The following is a 24,826-nucleotide window of genomic DNA, read 5'->3' on the forward strand; positions in this document are numbered from 1 at the left end:
TCTGTGCCTCAGTTTTGTCATCTATAAATGAGAAGGCTGAACTAGATGACCTCTAGATTTATGACAGTATGTCATCTTGAAGGAAAGCCTGTAGTAGAGTATCCCAGGGATCTGTCCTTAGTCCTGTGTTACTTAAAATCTTTAGCAACAAACTGGATGAAGGTCAAAATGACATGCTAATCAAAGTTACAGATAACACAAACCTAGAACAATGGGTCAAATCTAATAATACTTAGTAAGGATAATGTCATATTTCTACACTTGGATTTTTAAAAATCAAGTGAATAAACTCTTTCAACTGAATGAATAAAAGACTGGAGAGATGCAGGTGACATAATAGCTGACATCTCCACAGCAGTTCTATGATTTGTAAGTCAATAATAGGGAGTATTATCACATCTGAGTCACACAACACTAAAAGGTAGGTACTACAGGCATTACCACCATCATTGCAGAGATAAGGAAACTGAGGTTCCAAAAGGTTCAGAAACTTGCCCAAATCACCCAGCTGAGAACCAGAGGAAGGAAGGTTTCCTAAACTCGGTCCCAGCACACTATATCCTCTACCAGGATGTCTCTCACAGGGCTTAAGGACTAGACAACAGCCTGTGTGAAAAAGATGTGAGGTTCTATTGGACTGCAAGCTGAATGTAGAAATCAGCAGAGTGACAAGCAGCCAAGCCTTGGATGAGGGAGGTAAAAACTCCTCTACAATCTGCTCTAGTCAAGCCAGGGAGACCGTCTTCAATTCTGGAAGCCCTTTTTTAATAAGGACATTAACAAGCAAAATCTCATCCAAACGAAAGCAACTAGGATAATGACAGGATTTGCAATCAGTGGTTGAAGGAAAGAAGGACTTTTAGCCTGGAGGAGAGAAGACTTACACAGAAACTATAGCTGTCATCAGGCATCTGATGAGCTGCCTTAAGACAAAGGGGTCGACCTGCGTTAAGCAGCCCCAGGGGGCCGAACCAGGAAGAAGGGTAAAAGTTGCAGGGAGGAAACTCTCTGACTCTATGTAATAAAAAAAAACTTCCTAATAATTAGAGCTGTCCAAAAGACCATTCTAGACTCTCTTCAGTTTTCATATATGCTCTCTTGGTGATTGTATAACTCCCATGGGTTCAATTATTATCTCTATGCAGATGACTCCCAGATTTATATATACAGCCCTAGTCTTTCTCTTAAGGGTCCACACATCTCCACCTGAATGTCACATCTTAAACTCAATGTGTCCAAAAGAGAGACCATTATTTAGCCTGCTCCTCCCCCATTCTTCCAATCACCCAGGCTCACAACCTGTTATCTTTGGCTTCTTCCTTTCCCCTATCTAATCAATGGTCAAGTCTTAATTCTACCTCCAGAACATCTTTCTCTAACAGATTCCCCTTTCTACACTCAAGAAGCTACTACCCTAGTTCAGGCACACATAACTTCTGATGAGCATTTTTACTGGCTGTTCCCATGCCTGGAATGTTCTTCCTCCTCATCTCTACCTCCTGCCTGGCTTCCTTCAGGTCCCACCTAAAATCTCATCTTTTATAGGAACCCTTTCCCAATACCCCTAATTCTAGTGCCTTCCCTCTACTGTTTATCTCTTATCACATATCATATAAACATATGATATATGTCTATGTATACACGCGTGTATATACACACATGTATACATATTTATACAGATATATTTAGGTCTTGACTTTCATAGAATTGTATTTTGTCTCCCTCATTAGACTGAGTTCTTGAGAGCAGGTATTATCTTTTGCCTTTCCTTGTACCCCCTGGGCCTAGCATAGTGCCTGGCACAGTGTAGGCCTTAAGAAACATTTATTAGTTCACTGAGTAGATTAACGACTAGTAACTGGATTCTTACCTTTCAGCCTCTCCAATATATTAACCATGCAACTGCCAAAGAACTCTTCCTAAATAGGTCTGACAATGCCATCCAACAACACCATCAGCACTTCCCTACAATCTAAAGATAAAAATCAAACTACTCTACATACTCAGCATATAAAACCTCTCACAATCTGGCTACAGTTGACATCTGCAGGTTTACTGCACCAGAATTCCCCTTCCCGCCCTCTGTGTTCTGGCCAGACTGGCTCACTTGCAGTTCTTCCAACTCTGAATGCCTTGCTGCTCCTCTGACTTTGCACAGGCTGCTTCCCCTGCCTGGAAAGCCCAGCCTCCTCACTTCAATCTCTTGGAGTCCTGGGCTTCCTTCAAAGTTCAGCTCTCATACCACCTTCTAGGGGAGCCTCTTCTGACCCACCTAGTTGTTAGAGCTCTCTCTCTATGATCCCCATATTGGACAGTGTGCCGAAGATGTCTTCAAACAGAGGCTAGGAGGCCATCTGTCTTATGGTTAATGCCTCTAGATCTGGAATTTTCTCCTTTGTGAAAATAAAGCAGATGGCCTAGAACAGGGGTTCTTAACCTGTCTGTGAACCTGTTTTTCAAAAAATCTTTGATAATTATACTTCAGTAATTTGTTTCCTTTTTATATCCTATATGTTTATAAAAATGATTCTGAGGAGTCCCTAGGCTTCACCAGGCTGTGAAAGGGGTCCATGACACAAAGGTTAAGAACCCCTAGCCTAAAAGGTTTTGCAAACCCCCATCCAGCTATAAATAACAGCTGAAATGCAGGTAACATTTTAATATTTTCAAAGCACTGTACACATATTATCTCATTTGATTCTTCAAACAACCTTGCAAAGTAGATGTTATAATTATCTCCATTTTGCAAACTAGAAAACTGGGGCTAAGTAGTTAAATGTTTTGTCACAGACATCATCTCAGAAGTCCAACCCAGGTCTTACTGATTCAACCACTGCTCTATCCATTACACCACATTACCTCTCAGAGAAAAAGTAACAAAGCCCCCAAAGGGCAGGCAACATGCTGACAGAGGGTTCTGAAGAGAAGAGGACAATGCCTCAGTGACATGAAATTCTATGGGCCCAGAAAAAGAATATGACTTACCCCAGATCACCCAGCCCTTTGGTGACAGAAACAGGGTTGGCAACCTAAGACTCCTGACTTCTGGTTCGGGGTTCTTCCCCATCCCTGCTCCTACCTTTCCCCTCTAACTCAGAGTCAGGAGCCCTGGGTTCAAAGTCTGACTACAGGTAATGGTAAAGAACTGGAACTAAGAGAGTGCCCCTCAGTTGAGAAATGACTGAATAATTCAGAGTATATGAAGGTGACAGAATATGAGCGTGCTCTTTAAAAAAAAAGTGAAAGAGATGATTTCAGAGAAATCTAGAAAGATTTGTGTAATTATGCAAAGTACTTTTCAAACTTTAAAGCCCTGTGTTAAATGGTAACTACATTCATCTTCATAGGTTTCACATTCATGGTTTTGGTTATCTATGGGCTGGCCATTGATAATTAAATGGGAATTTCTGGAGATCTGCAGTACTGTGGAAAATCACAAATGACTCACATATATAAAGAAAACATAAAACAACTTTAAGAAATCATAAGTGTATAATACTGTACGTTATTAATCTATTTTATAATTGATTACTATAAGCATACATACATGAATTTATTATTAATAGTGAGATTTTGTTCAAAGTTTCAGTGTGCTAAAGAATTATGGGCTATGCACTCTTTGGGGACACCTCCTCTTTGTCTCTCTACCATCTAGAGCCGGTCACATGATTTTCTCCCCCCAGTGATCACTGTATCAAGGGCTTTTCTTGGAAAGAATTCTGTGAAGCAGTTACTGCAGCTGCACAGGTGAATGCAAAGCTTATGCCTAGTGTATGAGATATTAATCTCTCTCAAATAGAAACTGTAGCTTTTTTATGGGTGCAGTGTGTGGTTTTACTTGTTTTTGTGTTAAACAAATACAGTCAGAATTATTTAAAATAAAGGTTTGGGCTGGGGCCTAGAAGGGCAGCAAATAGACCATCAGGCATGGAGTCAGGAACTTTCTGAGTTCCAATCTGTCTTAAAACATTTACTAGCTGTGACCCTGGCCAAGTCACCTGTTTGCCTCAGTTTTCTCATACGCTGAATGAGCTTAAGAAACAAATGACAAACCACTCCAGTATCTTTGCCAAGAAAACCCCAAAAGGGATCACAAAAATTTGTACACAACTGAAAAAAGACTAAACAACAAATTGGGGCCTAGTTATTTGAGGTTTTGCACATTCGTGGGGGCCCTGTGCCCCCAACCCCTGCCAATGTCTGGGATGACTATATTATTACTGCTGTTCTATGAACTGATGCAAAGTGAGCCTAACCTGAAGAACAATTTACACAACTAACAAAGACAAACAACTTAGAAAGACTTTTAGGAACACCATTCACTGCAGAGATCAAGCACAGCTGCAGAGGGCTTAAGATGAAACATGCAAAAGTGATGGACTCAGTGCAGACGGAGACATAGTTTTTGGACAGGGCCAAGGGGGAAATGTGTTGTGCTTGAATGTACATATTAGTTACAAAGGCTTTGTTTTATGCTACCCAACTCCTCTTAATAAAGAAGAGAAGACTCAGGGTATGGGTTGAGACAGAAATTTTTTGGACTTAGCCAACAGAGAAATTAATTTTGTTTGACTATACTTATTTGTTTAAAAAAAAAAAAGGTTGTTTTATGCTACCTACCTACCTCGTGATAGTGAGGTGATAGCCTCATGGCTTTATTTATGTTTATTTTACTTATATTTGTATACATAGTAGTTAAGCAAAACAGATTCCTACACTGGCCATATCTATCTATTTATCTAGATATCTGTGATTTTTGTTGTTCGGTCATTCCTCCTGTGTGTGTGTGTATACATATAGACAGGCTGCAGTTACCTCACATGTGTATATATACACACACATACATGGGCCTCAGTTTTCATATGTATGCGTGTATATATACTGATACACAGGCTTGTTTCCTCTTGTGTGTATATACACACACAGCCTGTTTCCTCATACATATATGTGTGTATATATGAAATATATGCATATATAAAATATAGATGCATGTGTAAAAATGTGTATCTAAAATATATGTGCATGTATGAAATATATGTATACACAAAATATACATATATAAAATATACATACATGTGTAAACATGTGTATATAAGGTACATATATATAAATGTAAGTATATATTATACATATATCTATAACAGGCACAGACAGGGCCTCAGTTTCTTGATGAACCTGTGCTTACACAAGCAGACGTGCACACGGACACGTGTGTCTATGCAAGGGCAGGGTGACCAGCGTGGGAACCTCTTCTGCTTGACCACTGTGTTTTCTGGCTTCCTCAGTTTGGGGAGGGGGGTGAGCAAAGAGGGAGGGAATGCAGATCTGAAAATGAGATATAACCATTAGAAAACAAAGCACAGGTTTTATTTATTTTTCCTTCTTTTTCAGCGGGGGTGATGCGGGAAGAGAAGGTGGGCTTTTGTTCACTGAAAGGCGTAAAAGTGGATTTTTGTTTTGTTTTGTTTTGTTTTAAAACCGGCCTCGGCTCCTCACTCCACTCACTAAGAGCCCAACTGGAGATCCGCCCTCAGCCCCGCGGCGGAGTGACCTTAGACAAGTCCCTTCCCACCTCTAGGCCTCAGTTTCCCCACCTGTCAAGTGGGAGGGCTGGTTTGGGGCCGCCAGCCCGCGCCCCTCCCGCTCGCCAGCTCTCGGAGTCGTCGGCGGATTCCCCGCCCCCCCTCCCGTGCCCCCTCCCCTTCCCCGCCCCCTCCCGCCAGCGCGGCGGGCGCGGCCTGGCCCCGCACTCACCCGGATCCCCTGCAGCACCCGCACCCGCTCCTCCTCGTCCACCCCGAAGGACACCTTGCGGGGAGTGCTCTCGGTGCTCCCCATCCCCGCCCTCCCGGCACAGAGACCCCCGGGGAGCTTCTGGAGGCGAAGGGGAGAAACGCGAACAAACTGTTTCTTCCACAGGACCCTAGAATCGGCTTCGGGACTCCCTGTTCCCTCCCGGCTCCCTCAGTCTCCGCAGCGATCTCCCCGCTAACAAGGCCTTATCTTATTGGCCGCCGGCGGACGGATGACCAATCGCGAAAGGCTTCGCTCGCTGGGCATGCTGGGAAATGTAGTCTTTCCTCCGCCCCCCGCCTTCCATGGGAGGTGCTACTCCACGGAGCCCCGCCCCTGCGGGCGCCTAAATCCAAAACCAATCCCGCAACAGGGCAGGTCCGCAGCCAGCTGGGGGGGGGGGGGGGCGGGGCGGGGGATTTAAGAAAAGAGGGTTTTCTCCCTCTCCCACCCCCCTCCCCCGCCTGATGGCCTGCTTCTACGCGGGGCCGCGGGGCCTTAGCTAAATCATTTCACCCTGGAGAGGCAGCACAGGTCGGTAGCCTAGTGCAAAGGGCACAGAGCATGGTTTCACGAGCCCCGGGTTCAGGTCCAGCCATGGCCTCACCAGCTGTGTGCCCTTGGACATGTCACAGATCCAGAGCTGGGAGTTCTCAGAGTCCATCCACTCCCACCCCACCCCTATTTTACATCTGGGGAAGCTGAGACTCAATGACTCGTCTAAGGTCACACGCTTGCCCAAAGCCACCTATATAATAAGCTTCAGGAGCAGAATGTATCCCAGGTCTTCTGACCCAGAGCCTGGCCACTCCACCAGCCTCTCCGGCTGTATTTATTGATCTCCATCATGAAGACAATAATACCTGTTCTGCCTAGGGGTGCTGAAAAGCCAAAATCAGAGTATATAAAGTGCTTCATAAGCCTTGAAATGTTGTACAAATGCCCTCTAGACCAGAGCAAGAAGAGAACCATATGGCCCTTTCCCTTCACTGACCTACCACACTTACAGCCTGCCATGCACCCTAGCCTCGCCTCTGCTGGCATAGAGGAAGTACTTGATAAAAGCTTTTAGTCTCACTGTGCCCTTCCCATGATTATTCCAAATTCATCCTCTTTTTGTTTGTACATGGGTATTTGCATGTCCCAACTGTCTTTAGCCTTTCTTTGTACCCCCAGCACTTAGCACCTTAGAGCCTAGCATCTAATAAGTGCTTTAAAAATGTTTACTACCTGCTTCCACATTTTCTTGTTCAATCTGTCCTCGATTGGTCTATTTTGTCTTTTTTTGTTTTTTTTGGTTTGGTTCTGGCCAGGACCAGGCAATATGGTGTAGTGGAAAGAATGTTAGCCTTGGAAGTCTCAGGATCTGAATTTAAGTCCTGGCTCTGTTACTTCCTAACTATTTGCTCCAGCTGATCTTTTCAAGGGATTGCAAAAAGTTTTGATCCAGGGGAGGAATGTCACCCAGAGCCTCAAAGTCTATTGGTATAGGACTCTCCAAAATGATGGAGAATGATTGCTCGATGTTCTACTCCCATGAAGGCGGAATTGGTGAGAACTAGAGAGGAAAGATCTCTTCCTTCTGGGCTTCTGGCTTCCAGCTTAGAGAGAGTTGTACTATTCCATACTTTCTCCAGATCCCAGAGGGAGATAAAGACTCTGGGGGAAAGCCAACATATAGAGAACCCGGAAATCTCTATCATGTCCCTATCTTCAACTTGTAATAAGAAGATTGTCTAGATGGTTTCTAAGGTTTCTTCTAGTTCCAAAGCCTATGTCATATGGGTAGGAAAGTCCATGTGAAACTCTATCCACTAATTCAGATCCACAATCCCTTATAAATTGTAGAGTTTACTAGTGCATTAAGTTAAATAAACTTACTGAGGTAAATCAGCCAAGCAGATTACTATAAAACAGAATCAGGACTTGAATTCAGGTCATGGAATCACAGATCCAGAACCAGAAGGTATCTCAGAAAGAATTTAATTCAACTGTCTTATTTTATAGATAAGAATACTGAGGCACCAAGAGGTTAAGGGACTTGTTCAGGGTCACACAGGTACTAAACATCAATGGCAAGATTTGAAACCAGAGCAAGTGTTCTTTCCAAAACCATCCCTCTAGCCATTATATAATATAACCCATAATAACAGTAGTAAGAGCATATACATATTTAGTACTTAGGAGTATAAATAACATTTTCCTTAAAACATACCTGCAGAATAATATTATGCTATAAGAAATGATGAACAGGATGGTTTCAGAAAAATCTGAGAAGACTTATATGAACTATTGCAAAGTGCAGTGAGCAGAATCAGAACATTATATATAGTAATAGAAATATTGTAAGGATGATCAATAGTGAAATACTTAGCTATCTGATCAGTACAATGATCCAAGACAATTCTGAAGGACTAATGATGAAAAATGCTATCTACCTTCAGAGAGAGAAGTGATAGAGTCTCAGTACAGATTAAAGCATGATTGTTTTTATTTTTCATTTTCTTGCCTTTTTTTGACATGGCTAATATTGAAATGCATTTTGCATGATTTCACATGTATAATTGATATTATATTTCTTGCCTTCTGTTATGGCAAAATAAAGGAGCCAAATTTCATCCAGACAAAGGCATGTGATTGCAGAAACAATTAGGGTCCAAGGCTCTTGGTAACCAAGAAACCTTGTTTTCTACACAGTTAATATATAATTTGGAGGAAGTGAAAAACAGGATTTATCAATTAAGACACCTGGTTTCTTATTGGTGGAGGGAATTAGGAGACACTGAGGTGAGAGGAAGAGGAGTAGTTTTGTTACATTTCTTAAGTAAAGTGATAGTTGGGAGGGGCAATATTCTTGTGACTTCTCCAAAATCAGGTGACTTACATCAAGTTGAGACTTAACTTCACAAAATGGTGAATAAAGGACAAAATGACATTGCCCGTGCTATTTTTTTTAATGTAACACTTCTCAATGGGTAGGGAGTGAGGGAGGAGAGAGAAGGAGATAAGTTGGAACTCAAATTTTTTGTAAACAAATGTTAAAAAATAATAAAAAATAAATTTGATTTTTAAAAATGCCTCTTAGATAGTCAGTACACACATTCCGAGAGAGATGAGAAAATTGAAGCTGAAAGCTTGAGAGACTTGCTCAAAATCATAAGGTTAGTACATATCAGAGTTTTCACCTGCTATGGAGTACATTCATATACTCCACAGGGAGAATCGACCCAACTCCTACACAAAGGCTCACAATGCTTTAAGTCCCTCAGGTTGATCAGAGACTTTGTTGTGTCAACCCACCACATGTATAACACCACTGCCATGTCAGAATAGTAGAATCCATACTGCAACAGATCTAGGATTCCCTCTTGGCCCAGAAAACCAAAATTTTCATGGATGGGTTCATAACTGTGGATCAGCAAGCACTGGGTATCCATCACTAATTACCTTCTTATGCTTCATATAGGACCATTTACTTTGTGTTGCTGTACTCCATGACAGAGTTATGGCTAGCTCCTCAATGATACTGCACCAACAGAAGTGACAGATTTAATTCTCCTAGGGACTAGTAATTTATTTTATTATTTTATCTAGCTTTTATGAAATGCTTTCCTAAGAACTTAATAATGAACATCATTACAACTAAACTTGCTTTGTAACTGTTCATACTTTGATTTTTAATGAATCTAATATTATAATTTTTTAGTCAAGATCTCCAAATAAATCTCCTATGGAATTGTTTGTCCATTCATTCTCATTCATATTTACTATCACATGTTGTAACTGGCATGTACTTTCTTCTGATTATGCTTTTTTCTTGCTTTTAAATTTAATTTTCCTTGTTTTTACATCAGATTTATTTTTAATATATCCTTCCTTATTCCCTGGCCAAGCAAATAATCCCTCATAATAAAGATTTTAAAAGAGGGGGGGGGAAAGACAGTTTAGGAAAAATCAATCGACACATCACTGGTGTTTGACAGTATATGTGATGTTTCACATCCACATTACCCCACTTCTGCAATGAAGGGGTAGAGGAACATTTTCTCTGGTTCTGCTCTTTTTGATTTGTATTATTTCACAGGAAGCTTTCCAGATTTATTGCTAGGTTTATTGTAAGTCTTAATTGTTTTATAGTGTTCCATTACACTAATGAAATGTGCTACAATTCATTCAATCGTTCCTCTATTGTTCAAGGTTTAGGCTGCTTCCAGGTTTTTTGCAATTACAAATTTAACCATCAGGTGACATTGTCATTCACTATTTTGCTCCAGTTCAACAGGAAGGATCAGATTCTGGATGGTCCCTTTTTCATCCTGAAGATGATGGTATTACATCATGCTGAGTGGAAGTGTTAGAAACATACTAAGTTCACTACGGTTCTCACAGCATGGGCAACCTTCTATTTCCAAATTCCATCTTCTTTCATGTTGCACATCTACTCTATTTCTAGGGTACATGACTTATTGTGGATTTACCCAATCAGAATCAACTTGCAAGTCTCTGGAAAACTGAGGCAGCTGACCTTGGTATGATGAATCTGGTCCCCATAGGAATGGATAAAACATGCTTACCTGTGTACATTACTTCTCTCTAAGCAGAGGAATAATAAAAGTCATAAGTAACACATAATACAATGTCTACCATAATAGTCAATCAATAAGCCTTTATTAAGTACCTACTATATTCCAAGCACTGTGTTAAGTACTGGGGGTATAAAGAAAAGGAAAAAAACCAGTCCCTTCCATCAAGGAGTTCACATCCTAATAAAGGAGGCAACATGCAAACAACCACATACAGAATAAAGTTGTAGACAGAATAATTTAGAAATAATCTACAGAGAGAAGGAATTGGCATTAAAGGAGATCGGGAAGATCTTTTTATAGAAGGGGGTATTTTAGCTGCGAATTAGAGGAAGCCAGAGAGGTCAGAATGCAGGAATAAAAAGAAAAAACATTCTAGATACAGGGAGTAGCCAGTGAAAATGCATGGAGTCAAGGAAGAGTTGATATGGTGGAATAGAGGGACGAAGTTCAGCTGAGTTCTTCCCCACAACTCTTCCACAAAGATCTAGAAAGGGCACCCAAGTCCTGACTGGGATATCCAAGGAAAAATAAGTCCTCCCCCCCACTCCCCAACCCCCAGCCCCATGCCAGATTGATACAGAGAGACAACGAGGTATTTGGGTACTGGTGATAGGGTCTAGCTAGAAACATCCATGCTCTAGCAGGGACTGAAAGAGAGTTGTGGCTACACATTAGGGCAAGAAGAAAACCTGTTCCCACACAGAGGAGTCTGACCTTCTACAGGATGCAGGAACACAAGTCAAATGAAAGCTCTGCTGCTCACTACCCAATTCCAGGGCAAAGCTCTAGAGTGGATCTGAAGAGGGAGCCTAAGCTCGGGGATGGGAATGAGAAGAGGTCATGAGCTCTAGGCTCTGTACTGAGCTAGGAGAAAATTAAGAAGCAAAAAGAAACTGTGTGACTATGACCGTGGGAGCAAAGCAGAGCAACTGTCTGAGTTCCAGCTGCCAGCTGAGTGTGAAGACTAGCGGAATAACCAGGGCAGAATTCCAAGACTGAAGAGAAGCTTGAAGATCTGTCAACCAGCTGAGCTTTCCAGTTAGCTGACAGTGGCGGAGTCCATCAGCAGTCTGCTGGAGGCCCAGCCAGGGGTAAGCCCACAGGTGTATTGTTTAGACCCAACCTCAGATAAGAAAACTTGTAGAGTTCAGACCTGGAGGTCAGTGATCAGACTTCGCTCTGGATCAGAACAATCACTTTGAGAATACTCAAAGTTTATAGGTCCACAGCCTGAGCTGTCCCTAAAATCCTGGTTGGGGTGGGGGTGAGGGTCAGAGAGAAACATCCAATACTCTAAGAAAATAGTAGCAGGAGCCAAGAGAACACAAAGTTGACTCAGATATTCCCTTCAGAACTACTAGGTCCTAACATAATGTCCAAAATCAGGAAGAATGAGGAAATAAAAAAGTAATCCCACCTTAAAGAGCTATGATGATGTCAGGAACACTCAAACACAAATCTAGCAGAAGAAAATTACTCCCAAACAGCAGTAAGCTGGTAAGTGATTAAAAACTGACTCCATGGTAACTGGGGCAGGGATAGGTGAGGGGAATGTATGAATAACACACTTTTAAGATTAATTCACATTATTGATATTGTCTCCATCACTTTTTTTTTTTGCTTTTTTGGAGAGAGGAAGGCAGTGCAGCTGGGGTTAATTGACCTGCCCAATGTCACATAGCTAGTAAATGTTAAGTGTCTGAGGCTGCATTTGAACTCAGGTCCTCCTGACTCCAGGGCCAGTGCTCTATTCACTGCATCCCTAGCTGCCTCCATCACTTTCTTCAACCTAAACAATCAACAAAAACATAAATCAAGCAAGCCAAATTCCCAATTTCTTAGGTGTAAATGCACACACTGAAAATTTCACAATCAGCTCTCTTGAGCTGGTACAAGCTGACTCCATTACTCCTCTACTCCAAAATTTCTACAATCAAAGCTTCAAAGAAAAATACAACTTGGGAACTAACTCAACTAGAATTCCTGGAAGAAATAAGTCAAGACATTACTTTTTTATAGTTAAAAGTGTTTTTATTTAAAAAAATGAGAGTTCTGAAAGAAAAATGAAAAAAATGAGAGTTCTGGAAGAAACAATTAGAAAGGGATTTAATAGCTTGGCATAAGAGGTACAAACCTTCCCAAATAATGAACTCCTTGAAAATTCAAGTGGGTCAAATAGAAGCTAATGGTTCCATCAAATAAGACATATTAAAATAAAATCAAAAGACTAAAAACATAGAAGAAAATTTAAGTTATCTCATAGCAAAGAAGAAGAAGATGATGATGACCTGAAAAATAGAATGAGTAAAAATGTAAGAATTATTGGACTATCTGAAGACCATCACCAGAAAAAAAGAACTTAGCATTTTCAAGAAATCTTAAAAGAAAATTGCCTAGATCTCTTAGAACCAGAGGTCAAAGTAGAAATACAAAGAATGCCTTGTCACTTCCTGAAAGAAAACTCCCCAAAGAAAACATAAGAGCCCAAATCTGGAGGTTCTATGTCAAAAGAAAAAATACTGCAACCAGCCAGAATGAAAGAATTCAAGTATGGAAGAGCCAGAATCAGGATCCACAAGATTTAGCAGCAGAGAGCTTAGAATATAATATTCTAGTAGGCAAAGGCTTGCAGCCATGAATAACATACCCCACCCAAAACTGAGTATAATCCTATGAGGGGGATAAACTGATTTTTGGTGAAATAGAGACCTTTCAAGAGTTTCTGATGAAAAAGACCAGAGCTATATAGAAACTCAGAAATACAAACAAAGAAGTCAAAAGAAACGTAAAAAAGTCAGGGGCAGCTAGGTGGCACAGTGAATAGAGCATCAGTCCTGGAGTCAAGAGGACCTGAGTTCAAATCCAGCCTCAGACACTTAACACTTACTAGCCATGTGACCTTGGGCAAGTCACTTAACCCCAATTGCCCTTCCCTCTCCCCTCCAAAAAAGAAGAAACTTAAAAAAGTAAACGAGCAGACAATCATAAGGGACTAACTGAGGATAAGCTGTTTGTACTTTATTAGGGGAGGTGAGACATATGTCCTCTTGGAATTAGATAAAAATACTGGGAATGTTTTTGTCTTGTCTTGATGATCTTAAAAGAAGAATGGAAAAGGAGAGAAAGAAGAACACAGCAGAAAAGTGGAGAGGAAGGGTGGGGAAAATCTCAGATAATCAGGGTACACAAGGAAAAAACTATACAAACAAGGAAGGAGGGGTCACCTGAACTACATTAAAATGAACTCAGAAAAGAGAAGAATTCACACATATATGGACATAGTTGGGTACAGAAATACATTTTTCCAACAGAAAAAAACAAGAAGGAAAGGGTAGAACAGTGAGGGAGGAAAATAAATGGGAGGATAGACTAAGGGAGGGATTATTCTCAAGTATAACAAACTAATTAAGGAAGACTAATCTAAAAGAAATGAAATAAATATAAGAATTTGTGATTGGGTTCTGGCTGGGGGAAAGAAGAAGGGGGCAGGGAAGAAAAGCAGAGGCACCAAACCTAGAGCACTGCTGCTGAGTAATCTTTTACATTATTATGTCTTTATATAGAATGGACAGGAAACAAAGAGAAGAATGGGATAAAGTGAAATATAGTTGTGAATGCAAAGGGATGGATTCACCCATAAAATGGAAGAGGATAGAGAATGCATTAGAAAGCAGAATCCAAAATGTTGTTGTTTACCAGAAACACATTTAAAATGTAAAGATTCATACACAGTTGAAATGAGGGGATAGAGCAAAGTCTAATTATGCTTCAGCTGAAGTGAGGGCTTAAGAACTCTAATCAATCCAATGACCAACCACAATTTCAGAAGTCTGTCAATGAAGCATACTACCCTCAGAGGAGATATATTGGACTCAGAGTGCAGAATGAGACATACATTTTTGATTATGGCCAATATAAGAATTTGTTTTTCTTGATTGAGAATATGTGTTACAAGAGTTTTGGTTTTGGTTTTTCAATAGAGAGGGGGAGGTAGGAAGAAGAAAAAACTAATGCTTAATAATTGAAAAAAGTTAAAGAAAATGAAAGTTACAGTTTTAAAAGTATGCAAGGCAAAATGTAAAGGAAAGTAACACTTTCAGAAGTCTGATCAATGCAGTGACCTGTCTTGAATTCAGGGCATTAATAATGAAACACTCTTCCCACCTCTTAGCAGAGAGTTCATAGACTACAGGTAAAGAATGAGACATGCATTGTCAGACATGGTCAGTGTGATGATCTGTTTTGCTTGACTGTTCCGAACTTATATGTTGGGGTGAGGGAAAGGGAGAGAGTCACTGGGAGATGACAGTGATATCAGAAAGGAAAAGAACATCAATAAAAAGAAAAAAAAAAACTGGGGCGGCCAGGTAGCACAGCGAGTAAGAGCACCGGCTCCAGTGTTGAGAAGACCTGGAGATCGAATCCCGGGCTCAGACACTTAGCACCCACCCAGAAACACCTGGCCATGTAACCTTGAGCAAGTTACTTAACTCCAATTGCTTAGGGGTGGCCAGGTGGCTCAGCAAGTAAGAGCACCGGATCCAGTGTTGGGATGACCTGGATCAAATCCGGGCTCAGATACTCAGCACCACACCCAGAAATAACTGGCCGTGTAACCTTGAGCAAGTTACTTAACCCCAATTGCTTTAAAAAAAAAAAAGAAAGAAAGAAAAAAAAAACTACACAGAGTCCGAATTTTGTCAAGAAAGCTCAAGGAGTCTGGTAACACTGAATTACAGAATACCTTAGCAAGGAACTCATGGAATTTCAAGATAGAACAAAAGCAAAGGAATGCAGCAGTACAAGACAACTCACAGCTGAACTGACACATTCAGTCAAGGTTTTTAACCTGAGGTCTGTGGACTTGGGCTGTTTGTTTGATTTTTTAAAAATAATTCTTAATTTAATAATTGTAGCTGGCAGCCTTTGAAGTCCTGTGTATTTTATTTCATGCATTTAAAAACATAATTCTGGGTCCATTGGCTTTACTGGACTGTTCTAGGTGAAAACTCAGAACTTAGGACCCAGAACTTTTTAGTTCTCAGATAGCCTGGAACTCCTGAAGAATAGAGCTCTTCCATTTTGTATCCTGTTGATGGCAGGGACTTCTCCCTCTTTCTCTACATTGCTACCTTATCCTCATAAGGAAGGATTTGGGCAAACAGGAAGGTCAGACCTGGAGTGAAACTTTCTCCCTGCTCCACTCTCCATCTTTCCTCCTCTATCCCCACTATGTCTCTAACACTGAGACCTTTAGTTCTCAGGACTGTTTGTCCCTCTCCTACCTGCTTGTCATTGCTTCTCCTTGCACTTTTCTCTTATACCTCCCCCCTCCCTAGGCTAAAGCCCCACTACTCTACACAACATAGAGAGTCAGATAGAAATAAGAGGGACACTAGCCAAATAACGCCATTGTGAAAATCTTCGATTTTCTCTGCCTTTGTTGTTTTTGATAAGATTTCCAAAGAATGTTCACATGAATAGAATTATTGTGTCAAGGGGTATGATTATCTTCTAATTTGTACTCTATAGTGCCAGATGGTTTCCCTAAAAGGTACAGCAAGTTTGAAATTCCACCAGAATTGAATGAGGGTACCAATTTTTCCCATGACCTCACCATCAAGTTTCTTTGCTTTTAATTATATTTTACTGGTTTTATGAATGTGAAGTGGTACCTCAAAGTTGTTTTAATTTGCACTCCTTTGATTAATAATGATGGTGAGCATTTTTCAGGGGATAAATAATTTGAGTTTCCTCTTTTGAAAATGTCCTTTTTACAACATTTGATCATTTCTTCCCTGTGGACTGTCAGATATCTTCATATATTTTAAACAGTTTCTTATATATTTTAGGTGTCAAGGTTTCATTTGTTATATTTTCCATTTGCTTTTTTTTTTTTTGGAGAGGGGTAGGTAGGGCAATTGGGGTTAAGTAACTTGCCCAAGGTCACACGGCTAGTTTTTGTGTTAAGTATCTGAGGCCACATTTGAACTCAGGTCCTCCTGACTCCAGGGCCGGTGCTCTATTCACTGTGCCACCTAGCCGCCCCACCATTATTTTTCCAAACTGTTCTATTTCATTTACTACATTATTTGTGCTATACATCTTTTCAATTTTGATGTAATCAAGCACATAAATTTTGTCCATAATAATTCCTTTCATTGTTTGAATAAAAAAACTCTCCCCTTCACAACTGATATAAGTACTTATTCCATTTTCTTCCATCTGTCTAATAATTCTTTTTTTTTTTTGGATGCTTAACATTATCATCTGGCTGGAGTTCACAGAAGTCTATCATGAAAGATGGCCTGTCTCATTCTCACAGATCTTTATCCTGTAGCTGAGCTCACTTCCAATCACCCAAAACCAGTAAGGGCAAGGAGGACTGGCCCACAGCTCCATAATTTACTTGTACCAGTAACACACACCCTCAAGGACGTCCCCGATTTTTGGTCATGTTGTCTTGTGTTAACAGCTCTGCTCTCTGTGCACCACCAATCTCCTTCACCCCTTCCGTAGAATCATTTGTAATGTTTGATGCGCAGGGACCATGGGATAGAGTGTTGGCATCGTGCCGTTGTTTCTCCTTAGCTAGTAATGCAAGTTGAATTCATAACCAGATCTGCTTCTCATTTCTGCCTGGCAGCATCTAACTCACCCTTGTCAGCATACACTCTTGAACTCCCACTCTATAATGAACAAATTTCCCTTCATTTTAGAACTTTTCCTCTTATGTTCTTTCTATCTTCTCACTCTTTCTGAAACCTGGCTCTTCCCTGCACCCTGCAAGATCCTGTATCCCCTTCCTTGCTCTCTGGCATCAGAGGGGACATTCAATTACTCCTTGCTCCCCACTGCCACTTCCGGACTCTCCTACTACTATAACTAAGCAGCTTCTCCTCCTTTGAGGAGTTGTTCAGTCACTCAGTCACGTCTGAGTCTTCGTAACCCTAGGGACCATACTGTATGTGGGGTTTTCTGTCAGAGATACTGGAGTGGTTTTTCCCATTTCCTTCTCCAGTGGATTCAGGCCAACCTTGAGGTAAAGTGGCTTTTCCAGGGTCACATGGTAAGTGTCTGAGGCTAGATTTGAACTCAGGTCTTCCTGACTCCAGGCCCATTGAGCCATCTAGCTTTCCCAAACCTTTGAAGTTTACTGTATCCAAATTTACCAGGTCCTAGTGACTGTTATCTACCAAATCCAGGAGCATTGTCCTTTCTTAATGAATTCACTGCTTGGCTTGTGGTCTCCTCTCGGCTCCAATTCTTGCCCTGATGCTAAGGGACTTCGACATACATGTTGATGCCGCTTCAAATATCCTAACCTTGCAGTCCTAAAATCTACTCAAAGTCAATGACCTACTCCTGTATATGATCTTGGTTATAAACACGGATGGTTACACCCTTGATCTTACCATCACCCATAAGAGTTCTACTTCCATGATTAAGAACTTTGAAATTCTTTTATCTCTCTTCAAATTACATCATATTTGTACATGTACATGTTGTACAGCCTACCCACCCACACCACCCACACCTACCCCTGTCTCCAAGTGGGGAGAACAAGAAGTATTTTTTTTTCTTTGAATCCCTAGTACCTATGACAGTGCTCATTATGGAGAAGGCATTTAATCCAGTTTGATTACTAAGACTGAGCTGAACTCTCTGCGCTACAACTTCTTCCTCAGTACAAATATTTGTGCAACCTATCTCAGAGGGCTTCAGTAAAGTAAGCACTTTGAAAAACCTAAAGCATGACATTATTAATTTTATTCTAATTTATTATCAGTAAAATGAGGAGGTTACTTTGACCCAGTAAACTCACTACTTGGCATATTTCTTAAGGGAGTCTAAGACTGGAAAAAAAAAAGTCCCATACTCCAATGTATACCAGTGTAATAGAGATACCCGGGGAATATGTGGAAGATGATTGGCCATTGAGCAAGAGGTGTCATTGAGTCATTTTAAAATGGAATTAAGGACTACTGCTCTCACTCTCTTTTGAATACATGACTTGGAACTCCAACAGTTTTCTCTTTGACTTACTGTGAAGGGGAAGAAGGGAAGTTCTTTCTTTTCCCTTGGAAGCTGTAATATAAGCTGACCCCCCAAAAGCAGTGAAAACATGTGCTTGTCTAGATGGTACTGAGACTGGCTTTCAAGGCCCTAGAAGCAACTTCTGCTCTTTTCTTTCCCTGAGTACGGTAACCTACTAGTGATTCTGAGAGATGAACTTTATGAGTCCAGTGGCTTCCTTCAGCATTCAAGAGCTCCTCAGTTTCTCAGCTAGTCTTGCCTGTCTTCTGAGAAGAACCTTGTAGCCTTGTGCCTTGGAGGAGAAGATGACCACTTCTGAGAGGATGAATCCAAACTTTGCTGTTGCTTCTCCTTGAGAAAGTTGTTTGGACAGTACAGAGACAAGGTGAAGACTAAATGCCTGGTTAGTAGTCCCATGAAATATTTTATGTTTTGATATTTTAAATATCAATATCCTGGGAGAATAAAAAAAGGAGTTATGGATTATTATTTTAGATGTTAAGTATTTATCAAAATTATGCTTATGTATCATTTGTGTTTTAAGCATTTATTTTGTGGTGGAAGAGAGGAATATCTTTCTTATGCCTGATTTACTTCACACATTAAGTACCTTTATAGAAAGGACCCTGATAATCTCTTTTGGAGAGGCCCTTGACAAGAGGCAAACCTAAAGTTTCTTTAAGACATTGTTTCTAGAGTTCTACTCAGAGATGGAGATATAATGAGTCAGAGAAAACAGAAAACTGCCTATGTCCTTATTTTTGAGACTAGAGTCTGATCTGCGTAAGTTGAGAGATAAGTCTCCTTAGTGGCAGAGGATGTCCTAGCCCACCCCCTACCTCCAGCCTTAGCCAATGTGTCTGATACAAGAAAATAGTCACAGTAGCGCTTTTTAATGTCAACAAAACCTGGAAACAAAGTAGTCGTCTTTCAGTTGGGGAATGGCTTAGCAAATCATGCCATATGGACATAATGGAATTATTTTTTTGTTTTTATTCAGTCATATTTACTTTTTTTGTGACTCCATGGACCATAGCATGCTAATACAGTCCATGGAGTTTTCTTAGCAAGGATCCTGGAGTGATTTGTCATTTCCTTCTCCAGTGGATTAAAGCAAACAGAAGTACTTGCCCAGCCTCACACAGTAAGTGTCTGAGACCATATTTGAATTTGGGTCTTCCTGACTCTAAGCCCAGCATTCTATCCATTGCGCCACCTGCCGCCATAATGAAATGTTACTATGCCATAAGAAATAACAAATGCATGGAATTCAAAAGAAAAATTGGAAGACTTATATGAATTGATTCAGAAGGAAGAGAGAAGAACCAGGAGAACAATGCACACAATGACCACTATAACGCAAATGCAATCCTAAGAGGAATTGTACATTCAGATTAATTGCAATGACCATTCTTTGTTCTAGAGAGCAGATGATCAAACGCATTTCTCTCCTAAATGTATAGATGCAGGGTCTTATGAGTGTAAAATCTCTCATACGTTGTCAGACATAGTCATTGGGTTATTTGATTTCCCTTAACTTCTTTCCTTTCTTACATGAAAGGGTTCACTATGGAAGAGGTATATTGACAGCTAATTATGGTAAAGAAAAAATTTAAAAGCAGCAATAAAAATAAAAATTAATAATAATAGCAGTCATTTATATGACACTTGAAAGTTATATTTTACACATTATTTCATTTAATTCTCACAGTAACCTTGCAAAGTAGATTATCATTATCATTATTATTTTTATTATCATCATCCCCATTTTACAAATGAGGAAACCAAAGCTAAGGGAGATGAAGTGACCTGCTCTCACAGTAAGGGTAACATAACTACTACCTATCTGAGGCAGGATTCAGACTTTGGTCTTCCTGACTTTGAGTCTAGCATTCTATCCACTATGAAAAGAGGTCTTGGATGGTCCTTTTCAGCTCCTAAAAATCTACTTACCTTCCTCCTTTATTAGACCCTGCCTCTAATAAAGTCTTTCAATACCATAAAGCCTCACATAGCATTCTCTTTAAAGTATTTATGGAATAATGTTGTCACAGTCTATTTATCTATGTGTCAGTCTTTGTTTCTCCCAGGCTGTGAGCTCCAAGAAGGTGGGTATCATTTCTTATCTGGTTTATTTCCCCCAGCATCCAGCAGAGTGTTTGGCACACAGTAGGCACACAATAAATGTTTGGTGTTGAATGAATAAATGAATATTATGGGCTCCCAGAGGCAATTAGGTGGATGATTGAAGCATAAACTCCAATTCCTTTGTTTATTTTGCAGAAATAATGAAAATATTATAGGAACAGCAGCTTAGATAAATCTCTTTACAATTTACAAAGTATTCCTCTATAGAAGCAGCCAGAAGGGATTAGAACTGAGGTTCTCTCAAGCCTGTTTATACAGAAAAGAAATGCACTTAACACGTATGGGATCTGCATTGCCTTGAGCTCACTTTGTGCTTGGCTAGCGCTCAGTTCCACTGTTCAACAACTTGGAAGGTGCTTTCAAGGTTGTTGTTCGTCCTTCATTCTCAAAGAAGAGCGCGACATCAGGAAAGCGATGCCGTGGCATGCAAGTGAATTGGATTTCAGCGAGGGAGGGCTGTGCAAAGTCACCAGCCTCACTTTCTCCTCCAGAGCCATCTGAGTCCAATGGCAAGATAAAGCTCAGGATGACTGGAGATGGCGCCTCTCCAGGACGGTGTGAATAAAAGCAGCAAGAAGATGTGTCTGAGTGAAAAGAGCACCACCTGGGAGCCTGGAGGCCTCAGGTCTGGTCCCAACTCTCCTTCTTACAGCTCTCTGGTATCTCTCTAACTCTCATTTTCCTCATTTCATAGGGATAATATTTGCCCAACTTTTTAACCTTGTATGGGCAGGGGTTGGGGGGATGGGGGAGGAAGGAAAATGAGGGAAAGAATAAAGTTCTTGCAAACCTCAGGACCAAGCAGGAAATGCTTATGTATGTAGAAAACATCCTGACAGGATATCAGAGGAGAAAGGAGGCTAATAGTAATGTCACCATGAAACTACATGGGGTTCAAGACAGAGTCTCATTTGCAAGATAGAAGGAAAGGGCATCCTTATAGCCCCTGAGATACCTCTCTTGTGTGAGGCCTGGGACTGGGGGCCAGGGGGAGCAGGTACAAAAGAAAGCTAAAGAATAATGTGTGTGTGTGTGTGTGTGTGTGTGTGTGTGTGTGTGTGTGGATTTGTCTTGGAGGTTCTTCTCATACAAGCCCATTGTCAGAGACCTGGGGGCCCCTGGGAAAGGCCATGAGAAAATCTTTTAGGGATAAAGAATAGCAGAACTACAAAGGTCAGTGAAGAGAGTTGACAATGGAATGATCCATGTGCCAGAAGCTGAGGGGAACCAAAGAAAGCACTATATAAGACAGAAAAAGAGGAAGACAATTAGGCAATCCATCACTGTAGAGGAGCTTGGGAGGATGGTGACAGGGAGCAAACAGACAGCAGAAAGACAGGTGATGCCTCCTGTGATAAGCAGGAGGTGAAAGTAGCTAGAAACAAGCAATTTTGCATAGACAGAAACCATGGAAGAGGAGCAAACCCAACCACTCTGGGCTAATACCCTTCCCAAGACAGGAATGGAAACTATTCAGGGCTCTGAGAAGAAGATTGCTCCTTGGTGGGAGAGGGGGTACTGGAGGGGAACGGACTTGGATGAGAATTTTAACTGTTTTCATTAACTTGGAAAGCCAATTCATCATTTTTGATATGTGTGAACCTATGAGTGTCTGATAAAGGAAATGGGGACCTTTCAGGGAGTGTCAGATACTGACAGTCTGGGTAGGGGTAATTAGTCAGAGAAATAAAAAATCCCCCTAAATGTGCCCAGGCCTTTCTTGTCAAGTAGGAGCTCTTCTTTGGCATTATAGAAATGAATGCTATTATTACTACTGTATTGTGAGGTTCTGCTGAAAGCCAGCCACACACACATACACACACATATATGTATGTGTTAGTGTGTATGGTATATATATATATATATATATACATATATGTCACATATACATGGAAGTGTAAATTTATATCTATCTATCTGTCTGTCTGTCTCTCTATTTTCCTTATCTCCCCTTCAGAGAGTCCTTTCTCTCTCTGTCTGTCTGTCTCTCTCTCTCTCTCTGTCTCTCTCTCTCTTTGCTTTTTGGAGAGGGGAAGGCAGGGCAATTGGGGTTAAGTGACTTGCCCAAGGTCACATGGCTAGTTTTGTGTTAAGTGTTTGAGGTGGAATTTGAACTCAGGTCTTCCTGACTCCAGGACCCATGCTGTATTCACTTCACCACCTAGCCACCCCAAGAGACCCCTCTCTTTAAGATGCAACGCAAGCAACATCTCTTGCATGATGTTTCCATTACTTTCCTAGTCCCTCCAAATGCTAGCATTCTATCACCCAAACTACCTTGCATTTGTCTGACTATCTCAGTTCAGCTGAGTGCAGGAAATTAGAGAAATATGAAGTTCCTCAAAGTGTACTCAGGTTCTTAATGTCAAGTGGGAGCCTCTGACGCAAGGGTTATGTGTGCAAAATGTTTTGATACTAATAGAAATGAATTCTACTATTACTACTTTGTGTGTAGGGCTCTGCTTAAAGCCAGTCACATATATACCTAATAAAAGCAGGAATATGAAAGTAAATACATTTTGCTGTTTTTGTTCAGTCACTTTCAGTTGTGTCCAACTCTTTGTGATCCCATTTGGGTCTTGGCAAAGATATAGTATTGGTTTGCCATTTCCTTCTCCATCTCATTTTACATATGAGGAAACTGAGGCAAATAGGGTTAAGTGACTTACCCAGGGTCACACACCTGTAAATGTGTGAGACTGGATTTGAATTCATGAAGATGAAGTCTTCCTGACTCCAATCCCAGCTTTCTAGCCACTGTATCATCTAGCTGCTGACTAAATACATGCTTGTTGACTGATTTATTAAAGGGTTTTGAACAAGGGAGGTGATACATAGTTGGTTATAGTGTAAAAAAATGGCTTGGAAGACTGGAGACCAGTTAGGAGGATATTGACAAAGCCCAGGCATGAGCAATGAGAGTATAACCCAGGAACTTGAGGAAAGAGGCAAAGAGAATGCAAAAGAGTAAGGAGAAGGAGAAATCTCCTTCAGGAAAAATCAGTGGTCATCCTTGGGGTGACTAACAAATGGGAGAGGCAGTCTGGCATGATGTGTTGCCTCTGGAGCCCAGAATCCTGCTTCTGCTGCTTACTAGCTTTTGACTCTTCATGCCTCAGTTTCCGACAATAATAACCATTTTCTTACCTCCCATGACTGAACAAATAGCATGTCCCATATAGAATAATAGCAGTGAAAAGGCTTTGCAAAATTAAAAACACTGAACACAAGAGCTTGTTTTTCATTGAAAATCCAAAATGTTGGCTCCCCTGCTCTCCCTCAGAGTAGAAGGAGGTTGCCCATTCCGTTTTGTTCCCTGCTAAAGAGGGGCCTCTAAGAGTGACAAACATCCTCAAAACTTAATTGGAGATGGTTGGTCAAAGCTTGAAGGTTCTGGCAACTGACTATGAGAGGTCTTTCTCTTCTTCCCCATCCTGCCAGGGCGGGCACCTGGAAAGGGCACAAAGGATATGCTTTACCTAAGCCAGGGGTGGGGAACCTGCAACCTGGAAGCTGCATGTGGCCCTCTAGGTCCTCAAGTATGGCCCTTTGACTAAACCCAAACCTCACAGAACAAATCCCCTTAATAAAAGGATCTATTCTGTAAAACTTGGACTCAGTCAAAAGGCCACACCCATGGACCTAGAAGACTGCATGTGACTTCAAGGTCGCAGGTTCCCTACCCCTGACCTAAACTTTTACCTACCGCTTACCTAAATCTTAATGTGGTAGACACTGGAATATAGGATGGCAGAAGGGTGATGGCAAAGGATGGAGTAAGTCAAGACAGAAAAATCTGAGGATTCAGACAAGTCTTTCAGTGGGATTAGAGTAAGTTTATAGGCTCATAAGCTGGTAGAAACGCAAGAGATTGCTTGGTCCAATCCCTTTATTTTACAAAGGAAGAAAGAGAAGACCAGAAAGGGCTGATTGCCCAAGTTTATACATCTAGTAAGTGGCACCAGGTATGGATTTGAACTCAGCAGTTCTTTCCATTACACCAGTCTGTAGCTAGATACTTCTTGGTATGATTTGAGGAGCAGCTGAAAAGGCCCCCTTTGCACACAAAAACAGAGAGTCTTTAGGTTAAAGCATTATTTCCAGAAGGCCCCAAGTGAAGCTCCCATATGTTTGCAAAACTCCTTTATTGACTCCAAACTTCTTCCAGAAATTAGCCCCTTGCTAATTCTAGCATCCTACCGATGAATCATAGAGCATAGTCTCTGACAAATTAAAAATGAAAATCACAGAGAGGACAGTGG

The 24,826-nt window shown here is 40.9% G+C and overlaps 1 protein-coding gene across 4 annotated transcripts in view; it reads right to left on the reverse strand.

Annotated features, from left to right (window-relative positions):
* CHCHD6 (coiled-coil-helix-coiled-coil-helix domain containing 6) overlaps positions 1 to 6,009 on the reverse strand; it is a 350,778-nt gene extending 344,769 nt beyond the window's left edge. For 2 of the 4 annotated variants that reach the window (XM_069083836.1, XM_069083835.1), the window contains exon 1: positions 5,755 to 5,999. In XM_069083836.1, the coding sequence (XP_068939937.1) occupies positions 5,755 to 5,838 (84 nt within the window). In that variant the 5' untranslated portion in view covers positions 5,839 to 5,999. Of the gene's footprint in view, positions 1 to 5,754 lie in introns of all 4 variants that reach the window. The other 2 variants (XM_069083837.1, XM_069083838.1) reach the window with 2 other exon arrangements.
* Between the last annotated feature and the right edge of the window lie 18,817 nt (positions 6,010 to 24,826).

This window comes from Petaurus breviceps, unplaced genomic scaffold (genome assembly GCF_028583685.1).
Source record: "Petaurus breviceps papuanus isolate PSGF00001 unplaced genomic scaffold, PetGlider_PUasm1.0 174, whole genome shotgun sequence".
In the NCBI taxonomy this organism is placed as follows: domain Eukaryota; kingdom Metazoa; phylum Chordata; class Mammalia; order Diprotodontia; family Petauridae; genus Petaurus; species Petaurus breviceps.